This window comes from Heloderma suspectum, chromosome 5, assembly GCF_057233095.1.
Source record: "Heloderma suspectum isolate Gila_16-S chromosome 5, 16-S_ref, whole genome shotgun sequence".
In the NCBI taxonomy this organism is placed as follows: domain Eukaryota; kingdom Metazoa; phylum Chordata; class Lepidosauria; order Squamata; family Helodermatidae; genus Heloderma; species Heloderma suspectum.
This window is the reverse complement of record NC_139462.1, coordinates 193,407,258-193,429,451: the sequence shown is the minus strand read 5'-3', so window position 1 is coordinate 193,429,451 and position 22,194 is coordinate 193,407,258. Positions and strand designations below refer to the sequence as shown.

The following is a 22,194-nucleotide window of genomic DNA, read 5'->3' as shown; positions in this document are numbered from 1 at the left end:
TCTGGAAGAATTTAAATCCAGCAGTAACACATTGATTAGTGCTATTAGTAAGTAGCACTGCCTGGGCAGCAAGTCAGTAGGGGGACAACGATTAAACAAACTGGGTGTAAAAGGAAGTCTAGCATCAGAATGAACAAACTCAGTATGCCTATGATTCTTCCATGTTCCTTACCATTCTGAGGCCTGTTGCTTTTGGCCCTAAGAGCTGCTATTAGTCAGCTTTTTTGTTTATTTTGCTCTGCCAAATGTCTACTGAATTCCATGGAATCATCACAGAAATATTAGCAAAGACCCTCCTACAAATAATTTCAAGAGCATGAAACCAAAGATATCAGATTGTATGTCAGTGGTGCCTGAATTATCTTGCCCAGGGATGGATGACTTGTGGCCCTCCAGATGTTGTTGGACTGCAACTCCCATCAGCCCTAACCAGCATAGCCAATGGTGAGGGATGATGGAAGTTGCAGTCCAACAACATCTGGAGGGCTAAAGGTCGCCTGCCCTTGCCCTAGCCTAAGAGCAATATGCTAAATTGTTCACGTCCTTGAGAGACAAATCTATCAGCACTAGGGATGTCAGAGAATTTTGCCACGAATCTTGGGGAGGCCGAATGCCAGCGCATTCGGCCCCCCAAAATTGGTGGTGAAACGGTCTGCCCCCCCCGCCCCCCACCGGGACAGGACTTACCTTGGGTGAATCCCCCTGGCGGTGGCGGCTCCGGCGGTGGTTCGGCGGCGGCGGCAGGTCTTCCGACCGGCTGCCACCGCCGCCATTTCCAGTAAAAAAAACAAAAAAAAATGTGATAGGCTACGTAAAGATTTACGTAGCCTATCACGGCTAGATTTTTTAAAAATACCGTGATAGGCTACGTAAATGTTTACGTAGCCTATCACAGCTGAGTAAAAAAAACACAACTGCACGTACGCAAATGGCGGCGCCTATGGGCGCCGCCATTTGCGTTCCTTATTTTGGCACGTCTAGTCTACGTAAACATTTACGTAGACTACGGCGAAAATAAGGGGAGCGCAAATAGCATAGATGCTACGCTATTTGCGTTCCCCTTATTTTCGCCGTAGTCTGTGTAAATGTTTACATAGACTAGACGTGCCAAAATAAGGAACGCAAATGGCGGCGCCCATGGGCGCCGCCATTTGCGTACACACGGCGTTTTTTTTTTTTACTCAGCCGTGACAGGCTATGCTAACATTTACGTAGCCTATCACGGCTGACTGCAGGGACGCAAACGGCAGTGGCCAAGGCCGCCACCATTTGCGGCCCAGCCGGCCAGGATTCGGGGGTGGAGGGACGGAGCGCCTCCCCCCCCGGCCAGAATTTTGGGGGGGAGGGACGGAGCACCTCGCCCCCCAGCCAGAATTTCAGGGGGAGGGACGGAGTGCCTCCCCCCCACCGCGAATCAAATTTCATTACAGGTAATTGACTTTCGTACATCCCTAAACCACCTCACTACTATTTCTTACACCCTGTTCAGGTGTTTGCCTGAAGGCCTGAGGGCTTAAAGTGGGCAGAGAGAGGGGGCTGTGCACTCTGACCGCACCCCCCTCAGTTCAGACCTAAACGTGTTGAATCAGCAAGGTCTGAAAGAGAGTTCTATTCACATTCACTTGATCACGAGTAGAACTCTCTGCATGATTGCGGACCACGCCTTACCAGGGTTCCTGACTGTGTGGAGAATTCTACTCATGTTCAAATTCAACATGGCGAGGTCTGAACTGAGAGGGGTGGGGCCAGTGCACCTGGGATGTAGAGGGTGGTATGCTCTACCCACTTTAAGCTGTCACGCGCACAGGTGAATGCCTGAACAGGGTTTCAATCCCCCACACCACTGCTGACTGCTTCCTGGTAGTCTCACTGCCCCTACTGTCACCATTTCTTCCTCTCTCACCCCCCTCCCCAATTCCATAATCTCCCCTGCTCGCCGCAAAGCTCTCCCTCTCCCCTCACCACTGCCTCAATTCCTCCTGTCTCTTCCTCTCCCCAGTTTGGTTTCCTGTATTTCTTCCTGTCAAAAGCTAGTCTCTGCTCCACTGCTAGAAAATAGAAAGCTGTTCGATGGCTTTTAAATCCTTCCCCCTTCCTCTGTTTCTGCATGTGTAAATCAAATATAATATATACACTCAGTTTTAAAAGGACTCCCATTTTCTATCCCATGTTAACAACATTTACACATGGAGAGTTTCAACAATGCTTTTCGTTTAGTGCAAAAACACTTTAGGATTTTCCCTGTGAAATTCCATTTGCTTTTTCTAGCTGCCCAAGAACTACACTTGAATTTCCTGGGGAATGTCATTATTCATGAATATTAGATGCCATGGAACCTAAACTGGAAGCCCTATAGATTAGGCACCAGCACCCTACTTTTTGGACCACTGGAGCTGCTAGGGGAAGGAGGGCGCTGAACACAATTTAAACAAGGAAACTCATACATCAGCCCATAATTCTCCTGGCCAGAGAATAAGGCGACACCAGACACCAGTCCTACACCACTGTCTTATATGAGGCTCCCAGATCTGCTACATTCTCTGTGTCTGGAAAACGTTGTTGAGGAAAGCCACCACTGGTCTTCCTATGGCCTGCCTGATTACTGTCATCTGCCTGTTGGCCCCAAGGTACTTCCCTGCCCTTGGGCCTGAGTGCCTGATAATGAGTCAGTGTTTTGCTCTCTAATTCTGGTATACTGTAGTCCAGGGGTGGGCAGAAAGTAGATCTCCACATGTTTTGGATTCAACTGCCAGCATTCCTGACCATTGCCATGCTGTCAGGGCCTTCTGGGGGTTGAAGTCCAAAAATCTGGAGACCTACCTTCTGCCCACCCCTGCTGTAGTCCAAAATGTGAACAAGATATGAAGTTGGCCATGAAAGGCTTCATTTGCATACATTCCAAAACTACAGATCACATGAGAACCAAAACCCCCTCAGTGGATAATTTAGTATGTTGCCATCTTTATACATTTTGTAAAATGTGTGGTGCTATTCTCTGTGTCCATGAATCATGAAAGGCGCAGGAATCCTTAACAGTGAGTTACACGCATATTTTCCAAAAGACCTAAATTTAGAGCTGGGATGAATCATCCAAGCTGGACACGTAGAAGCAGTTGAGGGTGTGGCTCACTGCATTAAGCAACTTTGATCCTGACTGCAAAATCTACTATTTGTATGCATGCAGTATGTGTGATGCATGCCAAAGTGGCTTCTGTTCCCTAAAATGGGATGCACAAATGTTCTAATGGCATTGCTTCTGCTATTCTTATTGAGCTTTCAAAAACACCAGTGGTGTGACAAAAATATTGTTGTTCGACAACTGTTGTGGCCCAGCTTCAGTGCTGTAGTGAACTTTATGGTTTATAGCCAGAATCTGATTAGAAGTGGTCCGGAAGGATTTGGGCTTATTCAGCCTGTGGAAGGTCAGAATCAGTGTGAGCTTCTCTCTGTCAATGTTTTCAGAGGAAAGCAAGTGGGAGTTACTCTCGTCCAGCTGCTGGCTTTGGCCTTGACAGGGAAGGACGCTGGCAGCCTCCCTGTGAGAATCTAACAGAAGGGGTGGGGTAGGGTGGGGGTTGGAGGTGTCACACAGGTTCAAGTGTCACCCCTGAAGGGCAGAACGGAGACACCCTGTTTGAACACGGGCCTATTGATAGGTTAAAATCCCTTATCAGTTGGTTATTCAGGAGGGGGACTATTGCAGCCACATCTTTCCTTTTAAGCAGATGCCCAGGCTGGGAGCCTCTGCTAGGAACATTCTCATCTTCACTGCCCCAAATCCTCTCTGTTTGGATTAACTACCATCTGAGCCTCTTGAGGCACTTTTCACATGGACTCTCCAAACAATTTGGACTCTTGTCTTTTTGAACTTTGTATTGTTAAGAACCTGCCATGAAAACGTACTGTTATACTTTTCATAGACCTTGAATTCTTCTTTGCTATGGATTTGGACCCAAGTAGTGTGGAGATACCAAAGTGGAAGCTATGGATTGGTCATCAAAATCTCTCTCTCTCTGTGGGATTACTCTGGTCTTATTCTAGAACTTGTCTTGACTCTTGGATTTGAAAGGCCTTGACCCATGTAGTGTGGTTACATAAGAACATAAGACGAGCCATGCCGGATCAGAGCAAGGGCCCATCTAGTCCAGCATTCTGTTCACACAGCAGCCAACCAGCTGTTGACCAGAAAGCCACAAGCAGGACATGAATGCAACAGCACCCTCCTGCCCATGTTCCCCAGCAACTAGTGTACATAGGCTTACTGCCCCTGGTACTGGAAGAAGCACATAGCCATTGAGACTAGTAGCCATTGATAGCCTTATCCTCCAGGAAATTATCTATCTCCCTTTAAAGCCATCCAAACTGGTGGCCATCACTACATCTTGAGATAGCAAATTCCATAGCTCAAAGTGCTATGAACCTATGAAGATTCAAGGTTGGACTAAACCTCTATATCTATGGATCTGTTTAGGTCTCTTTCTAGAACCCTTGTCTTGGATACCCTGGGATGGATTAGATCAGGAGTCTTCTGAACCCTTTGCCCTGTACCTTGAGCCATAGCGATTGCAACGGGGAAACCAAGTTGCATGGATCTCTGACACGGTTATAGTTAATAGAATTGCTTTGGGGGGGGGATTATGTTGCTTTCATACATGTTGTGCAACTATCAGCTGGCTTTGCAGCCATTTGCAACAAGCTTCCAGTGATCTTCAATGCATTCTTTCTTGATCCAAACATGTGGCACAAATAAAGAACTCCCCCCCCCCCGAATTCTTTCATTTTTGTTTTGATGCAGTGAGGGCTAGTTCTCCCTCACCACCCACTTTCTCAGCAATCACATCTCACCTTATGAACCTGCCTGAGCCCTTCAATGGCTACTAATGGCTACCAGTTATCAATGGCTACTGGTCATGATGACTAGACATTATCTCCAGTATCAGAGTGAGTACGACACTTGAATACTAATTGATAAGGAACACAAGCAGGAGGCTGCTATCCTACTGCTTGAAGGCTTCCCAAAGGCATCTTGTTGGCCACTGTATGAACAGAATGGTTGACTAGTTAGGCCTTTGGTCTGATCCAGCATGGCTCTTCTTATGTTCTTATTTCATTGCAGAGACCCTCCTTTGGGTCCTGGCATTGGCTGAGGTAAGGTGGGACAGGTAACAGGGGGAGGGACCTTTTGGTTATGGTACCCAGGATATGGAATTACCTCTTGATAGAAGCACACCTGGTCTCCTCATTACTTTCTTTGAGATAGGCAGTGAAGACAAATTCACTGAAGGGGGCTTTTTGAGGATTTTGATTTGTTATGTGACTGTTTGCTGCTACTACTAACTGCTTGTTTTGATCGTTGCTGATTTTATGTTGATTTTAAGGCATCTTTTTTCTGTTTTATGTAAACTACCTTGGATGTGCTTGTAGAAAGGCAGGATATAAATTGAAATGGACGGTTTACTCTATTTTCAGTCTGTGTACCATCCATGTGTATACTCATAAGTCCATTCTGACCCATTTTTACTTTAACCTGCAATCTTAAAAAAAATCTGCACAAAAATTTGCATTATACACATATGCACACACACAAATGTAGTATTTAAATGCATATTTGCATGCATATTTGGGGAATATACATTATATATATGTGTGTGTGTGTGTGTGTGTGTGTGTATGTGTGTGTGTGTGTATGTATGTATGTGTGTGTGTGTGTGTGTGTATATATATATATAATTTATCTCCAAATATGCAATTCTAAACATATTTTGAACATTTTTGAGCAACATTTGGAGATAATTTTTATTGCAACATTTCGAGAATTAGAAAACCCAGTTGAGAGTTTCATTCCCATCTGCCTACTGGTCCAGATGGTGTAGATCAGGTCAGTACATAACAGAATCTGAAAACATCAAATTCCTCAAGTGTCCGCTAGAACTAAATGAAAAAACATACAGAACTCTCATTATTTCCTTTGTTTTCTCTTTTTAATATCCACTACTCTTGTTCAGTTTCAATGAGAATGAAACACACTTCACTACTTACTAGGTCGTACACAATTCTAAGCTAGGATCCAAAGAACTGCGTGTCTTGTTCGGCATGCCCAAGAAATAGTTGGCTATGTAATTCTTGAATAATAGCCTCACATGGCACTGTTCTTCTGAAATTGAGGGAAGTTTCCAAAGCTGTTTATGATATGGCATGGGTGCCTACCACTCAAAGAAAAGAAGCCAAAAATTCCATTCCAAAAAGACCTTTGATCACACCTAAAAGTACCTCTCTAGTCCCTGGCCATAATAGTTATTCCATGATTATTATTTTGCTTAACCTGGAATGTGTGTTCCAGAAGCTGACATCTAAACACTGTGGCACAAGAAATTTGTGGGTTTGTGGTGGAGTGTTTAGATAACTGTTTCACTATACACATGTATTCAATCAAAGCTCACAGTAAAAATAAGCACACATTAACCCCCAAATGGTATCTCAGCCCTGATTCTATTCTGGGTCCCAGGATAGCCTTCTAAAACTGAGATATTATATCTAGGAAATGTGCTACAAAGAGCTGTGAAATTATTTTCCTTTAGCAGGAGATAACAATGCCAATGCATTCATCCCTCACCTCAGAGGTTTTGAGGTTAAGCCACCAGTCTATCCCACTCAGACAGGAGTTCAGAACAGCAGAGATGAACCCCCCCCATTTATCCACAAACAGCCTTTGTGAGTAGGAATGCTGAAGAATTTAGTTCAGTCCACATTTCTAAGCAAACTGATCTAATCTGCACTTCCCAGACTAATATGCAGATTGGGATATTGTTGTCAAGAAGGCTAGGCCCTCTTCTCCTCTTTTGAAGAATCTGAGGCTGAAGACTCCATGAGACACCCCACCCCACCCCAGCATTTGCATAGGCACCCTTCACCCCCCACCTCCAAAGAAGCCACACCATGGCCTTCAACAACAGTGGTCCTTGAGGCACCCACAGATGGGGCTCCTGATGAACGTACCTCACCTCTGGAGTCAGAGGAGGCAGCTGAGTGACCACCCAACTCTAGAGAGCATCAAAAGTAACGGGTAGGCAGCTTCCCTTCAGCAAAGTGCATGCTTGAGGGCTCAAAGAAACAAGACTCCTCAGGAGTAGGAGGCCTCTTCAGGAGTAGGAAAGCACCACAGGGGCATGCAAGTCTGAATGACTGGGCTTACTGTATGCAGCTGGGTGTGGGCGGATGGGAGTCTGAAGATCAGGCTACATAAGCCATCAGTTCCAGTCTATCTATGGCTGGAATAATACAGGGGTTATGCTCTGTGAATCCTAGTTGTACTTCCCAGCTTTGCCTTGAGCTTGAGGCTGTGCTTCTGCCTTGGCTTCTGCCTTTGCATCTGGCCTTGCTCAAAGACCTAGCCTCAGGTAGAACTGCTGTTATCCTTTGTATTGCAGTTCTTTGAATTTTGTGATGCAGTTCTTGGTTCACACAACATACATAAAAATGGGCATTTTGGGGGGAAATGCATACAAAAATGTGTATGTTATGTGGGAATGCTTACAATTTAAATGAACATTTTAATGAGCTAAAAGTTTGTGTGTGTGTAGGTGCAAAAAATAGGACAGGATGGACTTGTTGTTAGACATGTGCAAAACTGAAATATCCCAGGCATGGTCTGAAGGCACATGAGACAGTTACCTTGCTGAAGCTAAGAAGGTCTGGGTCTGGTCAGTGCTTGGAGGGGAGACCACCTGGGAACCACAAGTAGCCACCTTGAGTTCCATGATGAAAGTAAGGTGGGATATAAATTAAATTAATAATAATAATAAATTGAAGCTACAGTTCTCTGGTCCTAGTCCAACAAGCTTACCACTACACTATACTGGTTTTCAGTGAGCTTCACAGAGAAACATAAGGCAACTTTTGGGGAAAAAAACAGAATGAGGGAATTGACTGCAATTCATCATAGCAAGGGGTTTTTCTCATGCGCTGGTAAATGTACCAAGGATTAACTATCAATCCTTTTGGCTTCTTGCTGCTTCTTCCTGCAGATCTAATTTCTTCACATACTTTGATTTATTTTGGCTTCATTCTACCTTACAGCAGTCACTCATACATGATAATATAGAAGCAGTGAATGTAAGATCTGTTTTGTCCCAAGTTAAGTCCCACCATGCTGTTTGCACACTAAATATTAAAAGTTGTGTAGTAATTAAAAGTTGTGCAATAATTAAAAGTAGTAATTAAGGCTGCCACCTCTCCAGGGGATTTAAAAAGTAGCTATTTTTATTTGCATATGGTAATTTGCAATTGCCATTTGTAATTCACTGCAGACAGCCAATTTGGGCCAGGCTAAAAATGATGAGACTAGACGCAAACACCAAAATTAGACAAATCAACACTACACACCCCTGTCATACAGGTTAAGGTGGTAGCCAAGGTACATCAAGGCAGGCACAGGGGAAGTTCAGAAAAAATGGCATTTTATTGTCATTATTATTGCTGTTATTATTATTATTGCTGTTGTTATTATTATTATTATTTTTCTGTTCAGCATTAAAGGGGAGCACCTTCAATGCCTTTGCTTTCAGCATATGCTTGGAAGTACTCGCGTGCTTCCCTTCCTTTTACCGTCTTTGCTTTCAAGATGGGTCAAGAAGGAAATGAATGTGCTCTACTGGCAAAGATTTTGAGGTTAGGAAACAAGCCATATATGAGAAGAATGCAGGTGGGAGAACATCTTGAGGTGTTTCCAAGTCTCCATGCAGTCTCCTGTACCGACCCTTCTGCATGGTACTCCATCCCCAAAGATGTACATTGCATTGCCTCTTGCCCTTCCTTCAAACCCTTCTCTAAACCCTTCTTTTCTGCATTGCCTTTGGGTTATCCTCTCAATTTTTACTCCCAATGCTGACTAAGTACATGAAATGCATTTGTCCACAAGCTTCTTGCCTCTCCCTCTGTTGTTTCTGTCCACATTTTAGATTGTAAGCTGCTTGAGAACAGGGACCTGTTTGTTTTGCCTACGGAACTTGTAAGGTGCCAATGTAAATAATATTATATAAATATTAGTGAAGCACTGGTTTTCAAGAGCTGCTTTGGGATCTGCAAGAGCATTCCACCTCTACACATGGTGGCAGCAGTACCACCATTTTCTTTCGTTTATTTTTTGGTTTTGGTTTCTGGTTTTGAGTACTGTGAGAAAGAAACAGAAAAAGGAATTAAATGCAAAGGACGACACAGACTCTTTATCTTTAACAGTTAGTTTTATGGAAGAGGAAATGTCACCAGGTATATCTTTTCTCATCCCTCCACAAAAAGCTGCCTGTGCTATAATTCCCTTTTTCATGCAACTACTGAAGGCATGAGGGCTCTATCTTCCTTTGTGTCTGGTCACCCTAGAACCGGCATGAGCAAATTCTGCAGGTCCAGGGGCCAAACGCCCCCTTGGAACCCACTAGGGGCTGCCCCTCCCCCTGCTGCTGCTGTGCTGCTAAATGGGCTACTTTTCTCCTGTTTCGCTGCAAATTTCAGTGGCAACTGCAGCTTGGTTTCCTTTAATACATGGGGAAATTAACCCTTTTGGGCTGCTGTGCCACTGAATTTCTGTGGCAAATTTGGCAGCTGAGAGGTGATGTAGAGGCCCCCAAAAGGTCACGGGGATGCATGTTGCCCACCCCTGCCCTAGAGAGACAGAGATGGCACAAATTTAAATGTAGGTCCAATGTTGCAGGCTGGGGTTAAAGGTGAGTCTTGGATCTCAAAGGTTAGAGTACTGGTTTAAAGACACACACCCTCTCTCTCTCTGTATGTGTGTGTATGGAATAAAATTGTGTCTGATAATTTGGGCACTCTCAGAAGAATCTAGGGTGGTTTCTACAAGCGACAAGCATAGAATACTTGGGAGTATTCTGAAACTGCACAAAGGGCCAAACCATACCCTAGGGGATAGCCACTTATGCACCCCCACAAAGGAGACCTACTTGCATAACATTTGCATATGATAATCTATATGTATACATGCACATTTAGAAATAATTACTATATTTTAAATAGAAATACAGTACATCTCATTATAGTGGCTAAGACAGAGTCCAAGCGGCCTGCTGGCCAGGTTCCCACTGTGGATGGGCAACTTGAAGACCTCTGCTGCTCTCCTTTCTTATGGTTCTTTATCTTTAAATTGGACTTGGAATGGACCGCTCAAATAGAGGATGCCTTCAAATAGAGGACTGGCCTCTGTAAAGTAGGAGGCATGGACACCCTAGCACACTCTATGACACCAATTAGAAAAACTGTCTCTGCAACATACAAAAAATACAGAGTATTCTGTTAATAGGTTCTCAAAATTATGCATTAATCAATACTAATTATGTGCAAGTTCAATGAGGATGCAGTATGCTAAGCAAGAGCACCTCATAAAACAAGGTTTGGCAGCTTGTTTGGGAATCTCATGTGACAATTTACTCCCCCCCCCACCTCTGTGCCTCAGATCTTACTACATGCTGCCCATGCCTTAATATTTATAACATAACTTTGAACCTCAGAATATCTTAACCAATGTGTCAAATGTTCCCTTTGTGATGTGTGCTTAAATGTTAGGAATACAATACAGAATTGTACACTTTAAAAGTCTAAAACTACCACTGACTAGCCAAGCAGTCTAGGTTTTAAAGGGCAAATAACAATAAATATACACGGTGGTCGCTACTATTGTTTATTTGGCTAAGTAGAGATTTTAGCATTCTGCTAATCTCTTTTCCACATCTTGAAAACATTACTGTTTGCACTGGCTCTGGAATGACAGCACATGGTGTGGCTTCTGGCATTGGAATTATGCAGGATCCCTTTCCAGAAAGCTGTCTGCACAGAATGGAAATTTCAAATTAATTTGGCATTCAAACCAAAGAAAGCCCTCAAGTAATAAATTAAATACTGCTTTTAGTATATATAGGTTTATATAGTTTTTAGTATAATGTAGAAGTTTATTATTCCCATTGCTTTTGAGCATATCTCTTTTGGCAAGTCTCTCTCTCTCTCTCTCTCTCTCTCTCTCTCTCTCTCTCTCTCCAAGACAGTAGCTGATCACTTTGGGGTGCATTTTGGGTTCTTCATTAATTATTTTAGAAGTCTGAAATTCAGGTTCACTGAAATTAGTGGGACTTATGTCCGAGTAAATATGGTTAGGATTAGGGAATCACATATATCGATGACTTGATATAGTTATCTAAAATGTCACATGCAGATGACACAAATCACAGCTGTGACTGAATTAACCACAGACATGGCATCTGACTGCGAAGGCAACATGAAACATGTTGGAACCGCCACTATAATATATAGGAAATGTTATCTTTTTAACTGGCAATGTTGAATGGGAATATAATTTGCTACAACAGCCACAGGAGTACTACCCACCCTGCACCCCGTTTCTGCTCACAAAAGAAGGTGGATCAATAAACTCAAATCATATAAAAGAAAACAAGGCCTACTTTTCAAGGCTATATTTAAAAAATTCTTAAAGAGAACAATAAACAAATAAAGCATTACTTTTCTGCCTATATTCACATTTTATTTTGGGATATCAGATGACTCAATACTATCAGCCCTTTATATATATATGAAGCTAGCTCGGGCTACTGTCAGATTTGTTGTTGTTGTTGTTCAGTCGTCCAGTTGTGTCCGACACTTCGTGACCCCCTGGACCATAGCACGCCAGGCCTTCCTGTCCTGCGCTCTCTCCCGGAGTGTGCTCAAGTTCATATTCATTGCATCGGTGATGCTATCTAGCCATCTCGTCCTCTGCTGTCCCCTTCTCCTTTTGCCTTCAGTCTTTCCCAGCATCAGGGTCTTTTCCAGAGAGTTTTCTCTTCGCATTAGGTGGCCAAAATATTTGAGCTTCAGCTTCAGTATCTGTCCTTCCAATGAGCACTCAGGGTTGATTTCCTTTAGGATGGACTGATTTGACCTCCTTGCAGTCCAGGGGACTCGTAAGAGTCTTCTCCAGCACCACAGTTCGAAAGCATCAATTCTTCGGTGCTCGGCCTTCCTTATAGTCCAGCTCTCACAGCCATACATTACTACTGGGAAAACCATAGCTTTGATTATATGGACCTTTGTCGGCAAGGTGATGTCTCTGCTTCTTACTATGCTGTCTAGGTTTGCCATAGCTTTCCTCCCAAGGAGCAAGCGTCTTTTAATTTCATGGCTACAGCCACCATCTGTGGTGATCTTGGAGCCCAAGAAAGTAAAATCTATCACTGCTTCCATTTCTTCCCCTTCTATATGCCAGGAAGTGATGGGGCCAGATGCCATGATCTTCGTTTTTTGAATGTTGAGTTTCAAACCAGCTTTTGCACTCTCCTCTTTCACCCTCAACAAGAGGCTCTTGAGATCCTCTTCGCTTTCTGCCATTAGGGTGGTATCGTCTGCATATCGGAGGTTGTTGATAATTCTCCCAGCAATCTTAATTCCGACCTGTGATTCATCCAACCCGGCATTTCTCATGATGTACTCTGCATATAAGTTAAATAAGCAGGGTGACAATATGCAGCCTTGTCGTACTCCTTTCCCAATTTTGAACCACTCGGTTGTTCCATGTCTGGTTCTTACTGTTGCTTCTTGACCCTCGTACAGGTTTCTCAGGAGACAGGTAAGGTGGTCTGGTACTCCCATCACTTTAAGAATTTGCCACAGTTTGTTGTGATCCACACAATCAAAGGCTTTAGCATAGTCAATGAAGCAGAAATAGATGTTTTTCTGGAATTCTCTTGCTTTCTCCATGATGCAGCGAATGTTGGCAATTTGATCTCTGGTTCCTCCGCCTCTTCGAAACCCAGCTTGTACTTCCGGTAGTTCTTGGTTCGCATACTGCTGAAGCCTAGCTTGAAGGATTTTGAGCATCACCTTGCTGGCATGTGAAATGAGCACAATTGTGCGGTAGTTGGAACACTGTTTGGCATTGCCCTTCTTTGGAATTGGAATGTAAACTGACCTTTTCCAGTCTTGCGGCCATTGTTGAGTGTTCTAAATTTGTTGGCATATTGAATGCAGCACTTTAACAGTATCATCTTTTAGGATTTTAAATAGCTCAGCTGGAATACTGTCACCTCTGCTAGCTTTGTTGTTAGTCATGCTTCCTAAGGCCCACTTGACTTCACTCTCGAGGATGTCCGGCTCAAGTTCAGTGAGCGCACTATCATGGCTATCAGGGACATTCAGATCTTTCCTGTATAGTTCTTCTGTGTATTCTTGCCACCTCTTCTTAATCTCATCTGCTTCTGTTAGGTCCCTGCCTTCTTTGTCTTTTATGATGCCCGTCTTTGCACAAAACGTTCCCTTGAGATCTCCAATTTTCTTGAAGAGATCTCTAGTCTTTCCCATTCTGTTGTTTTCCTCGATTTCCTTGCATTGTTCATTTAAGAAGGCCTTCTTGTCTCTCCTTGCTATTCTCTGGAACTCTGCATTCAGTTGGATATATCTTCCCCTTTCTCCCTTGATTTTCGCTTCCCTTCTTTCCTCAGCTACTTGTAAAGCCTCATCAGACAGCCACTTGGCTTTCTTGCATTTCTTTTTCTTTGGGATGCATTTCGTTGCTGCCTCCTGAACAATGTTACAGACCTCCGTCCATAGTTCCTCAGGCACTCTGTCTATCAGGTCTAATCCCTGAAATCTATTCCTCACCTCCACTGTATATTCATAAGGGATATGATTCAGGTCATACCTGAATGGTTTAGTGGTTTTCCCTATGTTCTTCACTTTAAGCCAAAATTTTGCAACAAGAAGCTCATGATCTGAGCCACAGTCAGCTCCAGGTCTTGTTTTTCCTGACTGTATAGAGCTTCTCCATCTTTGGCTGCAAAGGACATAATCAATCTGATTTCGATATTGACCATCTGGTGATGTCCATGTGTAGAGTCGTCTCTTGTGCTGTTGGAAAAGAGTGTTTGCTATGATCAGCGTGTTCTTTTGGCAAAACTCTATTAGCTTTTGTCCTGCTTCATTTTGTACACCAAGGCCATGCTTGCCTGTTATCCTGGTGATTTCTTGACTTCCTACTTTAGCATTCCAATCCCCTATGATGAAGAGGACATCTTTTTTTGGTGTTAGTTCTAGAAGGTGTTGTAGGTCTTCATAGAACCGATCAACCTCAGCTTCTTCGGCATCAGTGGTTGGGGCATAGACTTGAATTATTGTGATGTTGAATGGTTTGCCTTGGATTCGTACTGAGATCATTCTATCGTTTTTAAGATTGTACCCCAGTACTGCTTTTCCCACCCTTTCATTGACTATGAGTGCTACTCCATTTCTTCTAAGGGATTCTTGCCCACAATAGTAGATATGATGGTCACCTGAATTAAATTCGCCCATGCCTGTCCATTTTAGTTCGCTGATTCACAAGATGTCGATGTTCAATCTTGCCATCTCATGTTTGACAACCTCCAACTTACCTTGATTCATTGATCTGTCATTCCAGGTTCCTAAACAATATTGTTCTTTACAGAATTGGATTTTCTTTTCACCACCAGACACATCCACAGCTGAGTGTCCTTTCGGGTTTGTCCCAGCCGCTTCACTCTTTCTGGCGCTACTTGGAAATACCCTCTGCTCTTCCCCAGTAGTATATTGGACACCTTCCAACCTGAGGGGCTCATCTTCCAGCGTCATCTCTTTTAGCCTTGTGATACGTTCCATGGGGTTTTCTTGGCAAGAATGCTGGACTGGGTTGCCATTTCCTTCTCCAGTGGACCACATTTTTTTGTCAGAACTCTCTGCCATGACCTGTCCATCTTGGGTGGCCCTGCATGGCATAGCTTATGGCTTCACTGAGTTACGCAAGCCCCTTCACCACAACAAGGCAGTGATCCATGAAGGGGATCCGTCAGATGCTTGAACTCAAACCAGCTAAACGGTGGTGTATCGGTAAAATTTAAGATGCAGGATCTTGTCATGAGAGTAACCCAGTTTGCATGGCACAACAACCCACAGTTTGTTAAATGCAGCAGGAGCAAGTGTGCTACTTTTCACTGCCCAATGGCTCCCGCTGTAGCAGAGCTAAACAACCCAGGGACATTTCTTTCCTGGGTTGTTTGTTGTGATTCCAAACCCAGAATTGTAGGTTCTGAGAGAGTCAACCCAGAGTTAGAACCCAAGAACAAACTGTGGGGTCTAACTCTGGGTTGTGTCTCCCACAACAACCCACAATTCTGGATTCAGACATCACAATAAACAACCCGGGGATGCTCCTCAGCAGGTGTGGGCAGGTGGCTGGGAGACAGCTCGATGGCTCACTCCTGCTCGCTCACAACTAGGGATGTACGGACTGTGTAAAATCCACTCCATCTGTGTTCCATGGATTGTCAGGCGCCTTTTGTTCCGTCATCCGCCCAGAGACGGATGCGAATATTTTTTTTCTGACTTGCAGAAAAATATGGAAATAATTGCGTAAATATTGACGTAAGTATTGACGTAAGTATTTATATAATTTACCTCAGTACACAGCATTTAGCGTATTGTTCCCCATTCCATTCAATGTTTCCTCAGCAGAAACTTAACATGTTTTTCTGCAGATATATATGTGTAAATTTTGGGAAAGTAAAAAAATCATCCAAAAGTCCACAGACTCTGCATGGAGGCGCTCTGCAGCAGATTCTGCAGGTCGGATTCTTAGAAATCCGAGCTCATTTTAATCCATCTCGAATTTCTCCAGCATCCCTACTCACAACTACCCAGCTTTTAATCACACCTTGGTAGCCATGACGTGCAAACTAGATCAATGTGTATACATACATCAAAGAGCAGCAACACACAGCAAGACTGCAATCCTATGCATAGTTACTTGGGAGTAAGTTTTATCAAACTCCGTGGTGCTTACTTCTGACTGCATAAGATCTCCGGCCAGGAATGCAACCTCTAGCTTTTAAGTAGAAATGCAAACAATCTTGCCAAGAAGCATTACCTTTTGAACTGCTAAAGTGATGTAGGAACTCCATGACAAAAAAGGAGAAAAGTATCTGGCCTCTACTTGATTATTTTCCTCATTCTCTGCCTTCCTCTATGTCACAAACAATGGTAAAAACCTGAAAGCTTTATTAACAACTCATTCACTTGCCAAAGCATGGAAGCTCTGTCAGTTACTCTGGTGCTCCAGCAGGTAATGTCATCATTCCTGCTCTGAAAACTGTCCTGGAGCTGCACTCTCCTGCGTTCCTCTCTGCTACACCATTGGCTAGCCTCAGTGCAGCTCTAGCTTGGTCTGCTATACATCTCTGAGCTCATTAACCACTACATTAACAAGATCAGCCTCGGATGGCCTTCTCTCTGTCCCATCAGCCAGGACAGCTAGACTGGTGGGGACGAGGGAGGGGGCCTTTTCTGTGGTGGCCCCCACTCTGTGGAACTCCCTCCCTAGGGAACTCCGTCATGCCCCCTCTTTAATGAGCTTCCGTCGTGCATTAAAAACGTGGTTGTTCAGGCAGGCATTTGGGGTGGGTTAGGGTATTTTAGAAAATGTTTTTATTGTAGAATTTTATTGTTTTAAACTGTTTTATTGTATGTTGTACATCGCCCAGAGTGGCTGGGTGACCAGCCAGATGGGCGATTAATAAATTTAATAATAAATAAATAAAAATACATTATAACACCACATAATTGCAGTGGTGTTTAAATTCCCTACACATGTCCAATAGGCTGCGTGGAGAGAGTGACATCTCCACAGCAGGGTCAATTCTGACAAATGCACGTTCACTAGAACATCTGGGGTGGCCTGCATTCTTCCTCTGCCGTGCCTGACAACGCACTATTTCAAAGATGCTATTTTCTGCTGTGTATTAGCACCACAGGGCTTGAGAGCTAATCTTTAAGCAGTAGAAAAGTAGCCTCATTACTGTGCAGAATCAGAGGAAAAATGAAACCGCAGTCATACAGACACTCAAAGCACATGGTAGCCTTTCCCTGAATATTTTATGCTGGCTTCCTGTTGTTTAGCTGCTCTTTGAGTTTTTAATCTGTGTTTACTTTATTGTATTGTTTTTAAATTTGCATAGGCCGCCTTGTGAGGACTTTGTCCTTGAGTGGAATTTTTAAAAATAAAATAGAAACAAAATGAATAAAACACAGGAGACCTGAGTTATATTTTGCTACTTACATATTACATTATAACAAATGAGGGCTCTTGCAAGAAGTATTCCAGATTAGCAAATGAAGGAAAAACATGGAGAGATCAGTCGTGAGGAAATATGTATGAATCCAATGTGAAAAATGCCATGATCACACTGCCCATGTACATATTCCTTTGCATGATCTCTTCATTCTTTTCCTTGGCAGGCACTAGACCTGCTACTAATAGGAAAGAAAAGGTTATGGTGGAGCAGCCTCAGTGGGGGAGTGACTTGCTTCTGTTGCTCCTCTGCCCTCTCTGCATGATTGTCTCTCCCCATGCTCCCATGCCCTCCGTCTGTATCTTCCTCCACTCTTCCACGCCCACCATATGCACTTGTCTCTGTTCCTCATGCCCTCTCTGTGTTTGTGTGTATTTCCCCCACTGTGCCTCCATGTGTGTGCCTTCCTTTGCCCCCATGCTTCCCTCTGTGCCTTCTATGTTTGTATCTTCCTGTGCTCCCATGCCCCCTCCATCTGCCTTTCTCCCCCCACCTGTCTTCTATGTGTGTGTCTTCCCATGTCCTCTACATTTGTCCTTCTCTCCCCCCATCATGCCTTCTATGTGTGTGTCCCCCTGTGCCCCCACACCCCACAGATTTCTTGCTGTGCTTCCATGTTCCCTGCCTTTCTCTGAGTGTGCCTACTTTCTCCCCCCATGAAAGAAGCTTCCACTTTTCTGCCTCATTTTCAGTGTCTTTTAGAATTTATTTTGGTGGTGCTTTGAGCTTACCTAATCACTGTGAGGTGGCTTAGGATGCTGTGTGTGTGTTTTCTTTCTATACACACCTCTCCATTGCTCTGCAGCCTCCCAGGCTGCCTGCACTTCCTGATATGAAAAGGCCCTATGGGAGGAATTACCTCTTGATGCCTTCCCCTGAGCTTTAACTGGAGAGCAGGAAGCAGAGGATGGTACAGGCTACAAAGGGATGATTGTACAGTCGAAGACAGGACACTCATGCACACTCCTCCTAAGTAAGGTAAGCACTAAGAAACCTGAACCCAACCCATGAGAATGTCTCTGAAATTGTCTTCTTCTTTGAATTTCTTTTCAAAAGCAATTTCTTTTCTATAAAATTGAATGAGAATGGTTGAAAAAAAGTGGGAGAAATTTTTGGCACAGCACTACTCATAATATCATCTTCTATGAGGGCCAAACGAAACATTCTTCAAATCACACATAGCACAGCTGTGTGGGACTGGATTATTTACTTTAGTGTAAGCATGTGTGGCTCCAGTTCAGATTGGGACCATGGGGCTCCAGAAGGGGAGATTTACGTTTGCTTCCCTCCCATTTTTGTCCCCGAATTCCACCTCCTGGGTGGGGTAGGGGGGTTAAAAGAAGAAGAAAACCCTCCCTCTCCATTGGAAATGTCTCCTATGTGTGATTTGAAGAATGTTTAGATAATAATATTTTAAGGCATTGTGTATTAATAAACTGATTGATTCTTTCAGTTAAAATCCTGACTCTGTGGTCTGACACTGGTGATGCTTTACCCTCCTACCCACTGGGTTGAAAGGTGCAAATTCAAACTCTAATTAGTCCACTGAAACTTGGATTATTAACACTGATGACTCCCCAGAAATAGTCAACCCTGAAAAAGGGACTGGATTCCACCTCCAGCATCAGCCATCTTCTTTTGTCTAACATCCCATGCCACTTCTGCTTCAGATACTATTCGACTTTGCACTGGACTTTGTACTTTTTTAAAACATTTCTAAATCTGCCCTTCATCCAAATGGATTCCAGGGTGGTATAGAAAACATGACAGTTCACAGTAGCAAGTATAGCACTATAAAAGCACCTCCGATAACCTTTATACAAACAATAAAGCAGAGAGGCAACACACTATACAACTATACAACAAGCAAAGGCAATATAACCAATTAAAATGCCTCCCTCTTGTCCCTGCAGTTTAGGGATTGACAGACTGTAATGCTGGTTTGTTATACTGCAATTTCTATTGGGGTATTAGGAGAGAACTGATTATGTCTTTATTATCTAAGTTATGTATTATATAGTGTTCTATACGTCTTTGTATATATACTTTTTTTGCTATGTATGTTTTTGTAAATATATCTTGAATACCTTGCTTTTTCAGTATGGTCGTGGACTGCAACAAACAGATCTGGAATTTGGAATTAAAAGGCCTGGGTAAATAAAATTGTCCTGACCTGGCACCAAAAAGCCTGTAGTGTTGGCACCAGTCAAACCTCCTTGGAGACATTATTCCAAAGTCTGGGCACCATCACAGAACAGGCCCTCTCCTTTGCACATCTGTAATACACTTCTCCTGCTGATGGTACATGGAGAAGGACCTCATTTGAATAACTTCATGTACTTGTAGGTTGGTATGGGAGGAAATTTATACTTTGCAACATGCTCACAAATTCGAGCTTGTTTCCAGTGTAAGGATGGATGGAATTGAGAATGTAGCTGTATTTACGTATTGCCTTCAGCCTGTTGCTTTCCTAGAGGATGGACAACAACGTAATGATTTTCTACCAACCTTATTCAGCAAGACTTCTACCCCATGCTATGAGAATAGACAGTGTCTCTTTATGCTTCACAATTAAGCCCAATCATGTGGCTGCTGCTATGCAAGGTTGCAGTATACTAATTTTGAGAAAGCTTCTTGTCAAAACACAGCATGAAGCTCTGTGAATCCCAGTGGGTTTTAAATCAACCAAGAGTACACAGCTGATGATTATGTCACTTCAAATATAGAAGCGGATTAGGTCTACGTGACTGCTCATGTTATCGCTTCCTTGAAATTTGATTCCAGGAGTCAATCTTCAGTGCTGTTACCTGGCTGCTTTCCAGGGTTTGGTATTAGGAGATAACAATATTCTTGCTCCTGAGAAGGTGAGATGTAATAGCCTTATGAAGTACGGATTATGATAGCATGTTAATATTATAGAAGCCATGATTCCTAACTGTATAGTACAGTGCAAGGTAAGCAGCTGCTTTCTGATCTGTTAGCAAATTTAAAAGCTCCCTTCAGTCTGGCATCTGGAGGGGGTAAAGAAGAACCCAAACCTTTTTTACAATATATTTGAAGACCTATTAGCAGAAATACTTGGCTGTGAAAGGAAATTCTAGTAAAGGAATACAGTAGCTTCTTATGGAACACACCATAGTTTATTATTTGCAATTTTCAGATGAACTCAAAAGCTTCTATGTCATAGCTTTGGAAATGGAAACTACAATATTGCTCTGGCTTTAGTGCAGAAGTTCTGGAAGTAAAGCAAAATTCTTATGTTATCTAACTATAAGAGTAGAAATCATAATTTTGAACATTGGCCATGTCTGAACAGCACACTAAACCATGGTTTCGCCCAACGCAAACAAGCTGCAGTGAGCCTCAGGATTGTGCATTCCTCCTTCCTCCTGCATTGCTGGGAAAGGTTTGAAAGGTTTTACTTATGCTTTTGACTAACTGCAGTTTTTAAGGTTGTCTGGAACAACTAACTGTGGTTAATGTTAAGTATGGTTAGTCTCAAATAGGGATGGATGAACCCCCCAATTTTGGTTTCTCTCATTATTTCAGTTTCTCATTATTTCCAATCTTCAGTTTCATTTGTCCCAAGCTTTGAGGTTTTTTTCTTTAAAAAAGTTTATATGAAAATGCATGTGCATTTTTGTGCAGATTTCTCCTAATACACACATTTGTGTGCACAATTTTGCCTAGTATACACTTCATTGCAAGCAATGTTCCTAATACAATGCATTTCCCACTAATAGATGCATCTTTGTTTACACCTTCCCCTAATGTACACATTTTTTGTACACATTTTGTGATTTGAGAATTCCATTGCAAAATTTGGAGGAGTGCAAATTTTGAAGGGTAACTGAGTTAAAGTTCATGGATTGGTTCAAAAATGAAAAATGAGGTAAATTTGCATTAAAATGTGAATGAAATCTCCACATTCCTAGATTCAACCAAGCTGTTTTCAAAAATTGGATTCTAAAGTTGTCTTGTTTAAACTAACCACAGTTAATGTTAACTAAAAGTGGAAGTGAACACCTCTGAATTCATCCCAGCTACACAAGACTGTCTGCAGCTTATGTCACACTAAACCATGTTTTAGCATGATGCGTCAATCAATGTGGCCACAATAAAAATTATTAATTAAAAATGTGGCCACAAGTCTGGGTCTAGATAGCATGGCAAGCTGTGATTAACTAAGGTTGGAAGTGAACACTTCTGAACTCCTCCTGGTGGCATGGGGGAGGAGAACAGAAGGTGGAGTGCTTGTTTATATCACACTAAACGATGGTTTATTGTAGGGGTGGGCAACACATGGCCCCCACTGCAGCCCCTGCCACCCTTTGCTGCCCCTCAAATTCAGTTTACACAGTTTTTGGGTGGGGGGAATGGTGTCTGTAGCAGCTACTGAGGTCCAAAAGAGCCAAAATTAGTTTTTTTGCAAGCTAATTTTGACCCTTTAAGAACTTGGTAGCTGCTATAGATGTCATTAAAAATAATTATTTTACTTTTGGGCATCTGGGGATGGGGGGCACAGGAGCAAAATGGCCCCTGGATCTCCCAAAGTTGCCCAGCCTCAGTTCAGTGTGATGTTTCAATGCGACCATTAACTGCAAGATGACAACTTCTCTCCACTGAAGTGGCCATCCCTAAGTTGGAAATGAGTAGTGTTGCTGAGCTGAGTTTTCCATATCTTAGCTGCATTTACCAGTAAGTTGGTCACAGATAATAAGTTGACCATCAACTGATAGGTTGGCATTTGGTCCCCTCCCAACAAAGGGGGCAACTAGGAATAAGTTGATTCTGGGGGGTTCCACTCCAATTCTCTTCTGCAACGAAAGAGTACTTCAGACTGCTGATGACTGATGTAGAAAAAGAAAAGAAAAGTTTACTTGGTTGAGATTTAGAAATATGTATATAAAGTGTGTGTGTGGTTATCTATATATATAGCTTTCTCTGGAAGAACCATCTGTTGTTTTTGTCTTTCCATGGGCATATATCGGTGCTCTAATGCAGCATAAACATTAAAAAAAAAATACCCTAAACAGAAACCCTCTTCCCAGGAAAACAATTT

The 22,194-nt window shown here is 42.9% G+C and overlaps 1 protein-coding gene across 18 annotated transcripts in view; it reads right to left on the bottom strand.

The window, feature by feature from the left end:
* Positions 1-22,194, bottom strand: part of CALCR (calcitonin receptor) — a 250,005-nt gene that overhangs the window by 114,850 nt on the left and 112,961 nt on the right. The window contains exon 3 of one of the 18 annotated variants that reach the window (XM_084858830.1): positions 1,168-22,194. This exon is cut by the window's right edge and continues 27,232 nt beyond it. The exons of the other annotated variants lie outside the window; for them this stretch is intronic. Coding sequence (XP_084714956.1) covers positions 13,000-14,343 — 1,344 coding nt within the window. The 5' untranslated portion in view covers positions 14,344-22,194 and the 3' untranslated portion in view covers positions 1,168-12,999. Of the gene's footprint in view, positions 1-1,167 lie in introns of those variants that run through there. 18 annotated transcript variants of the gene reach the window in all.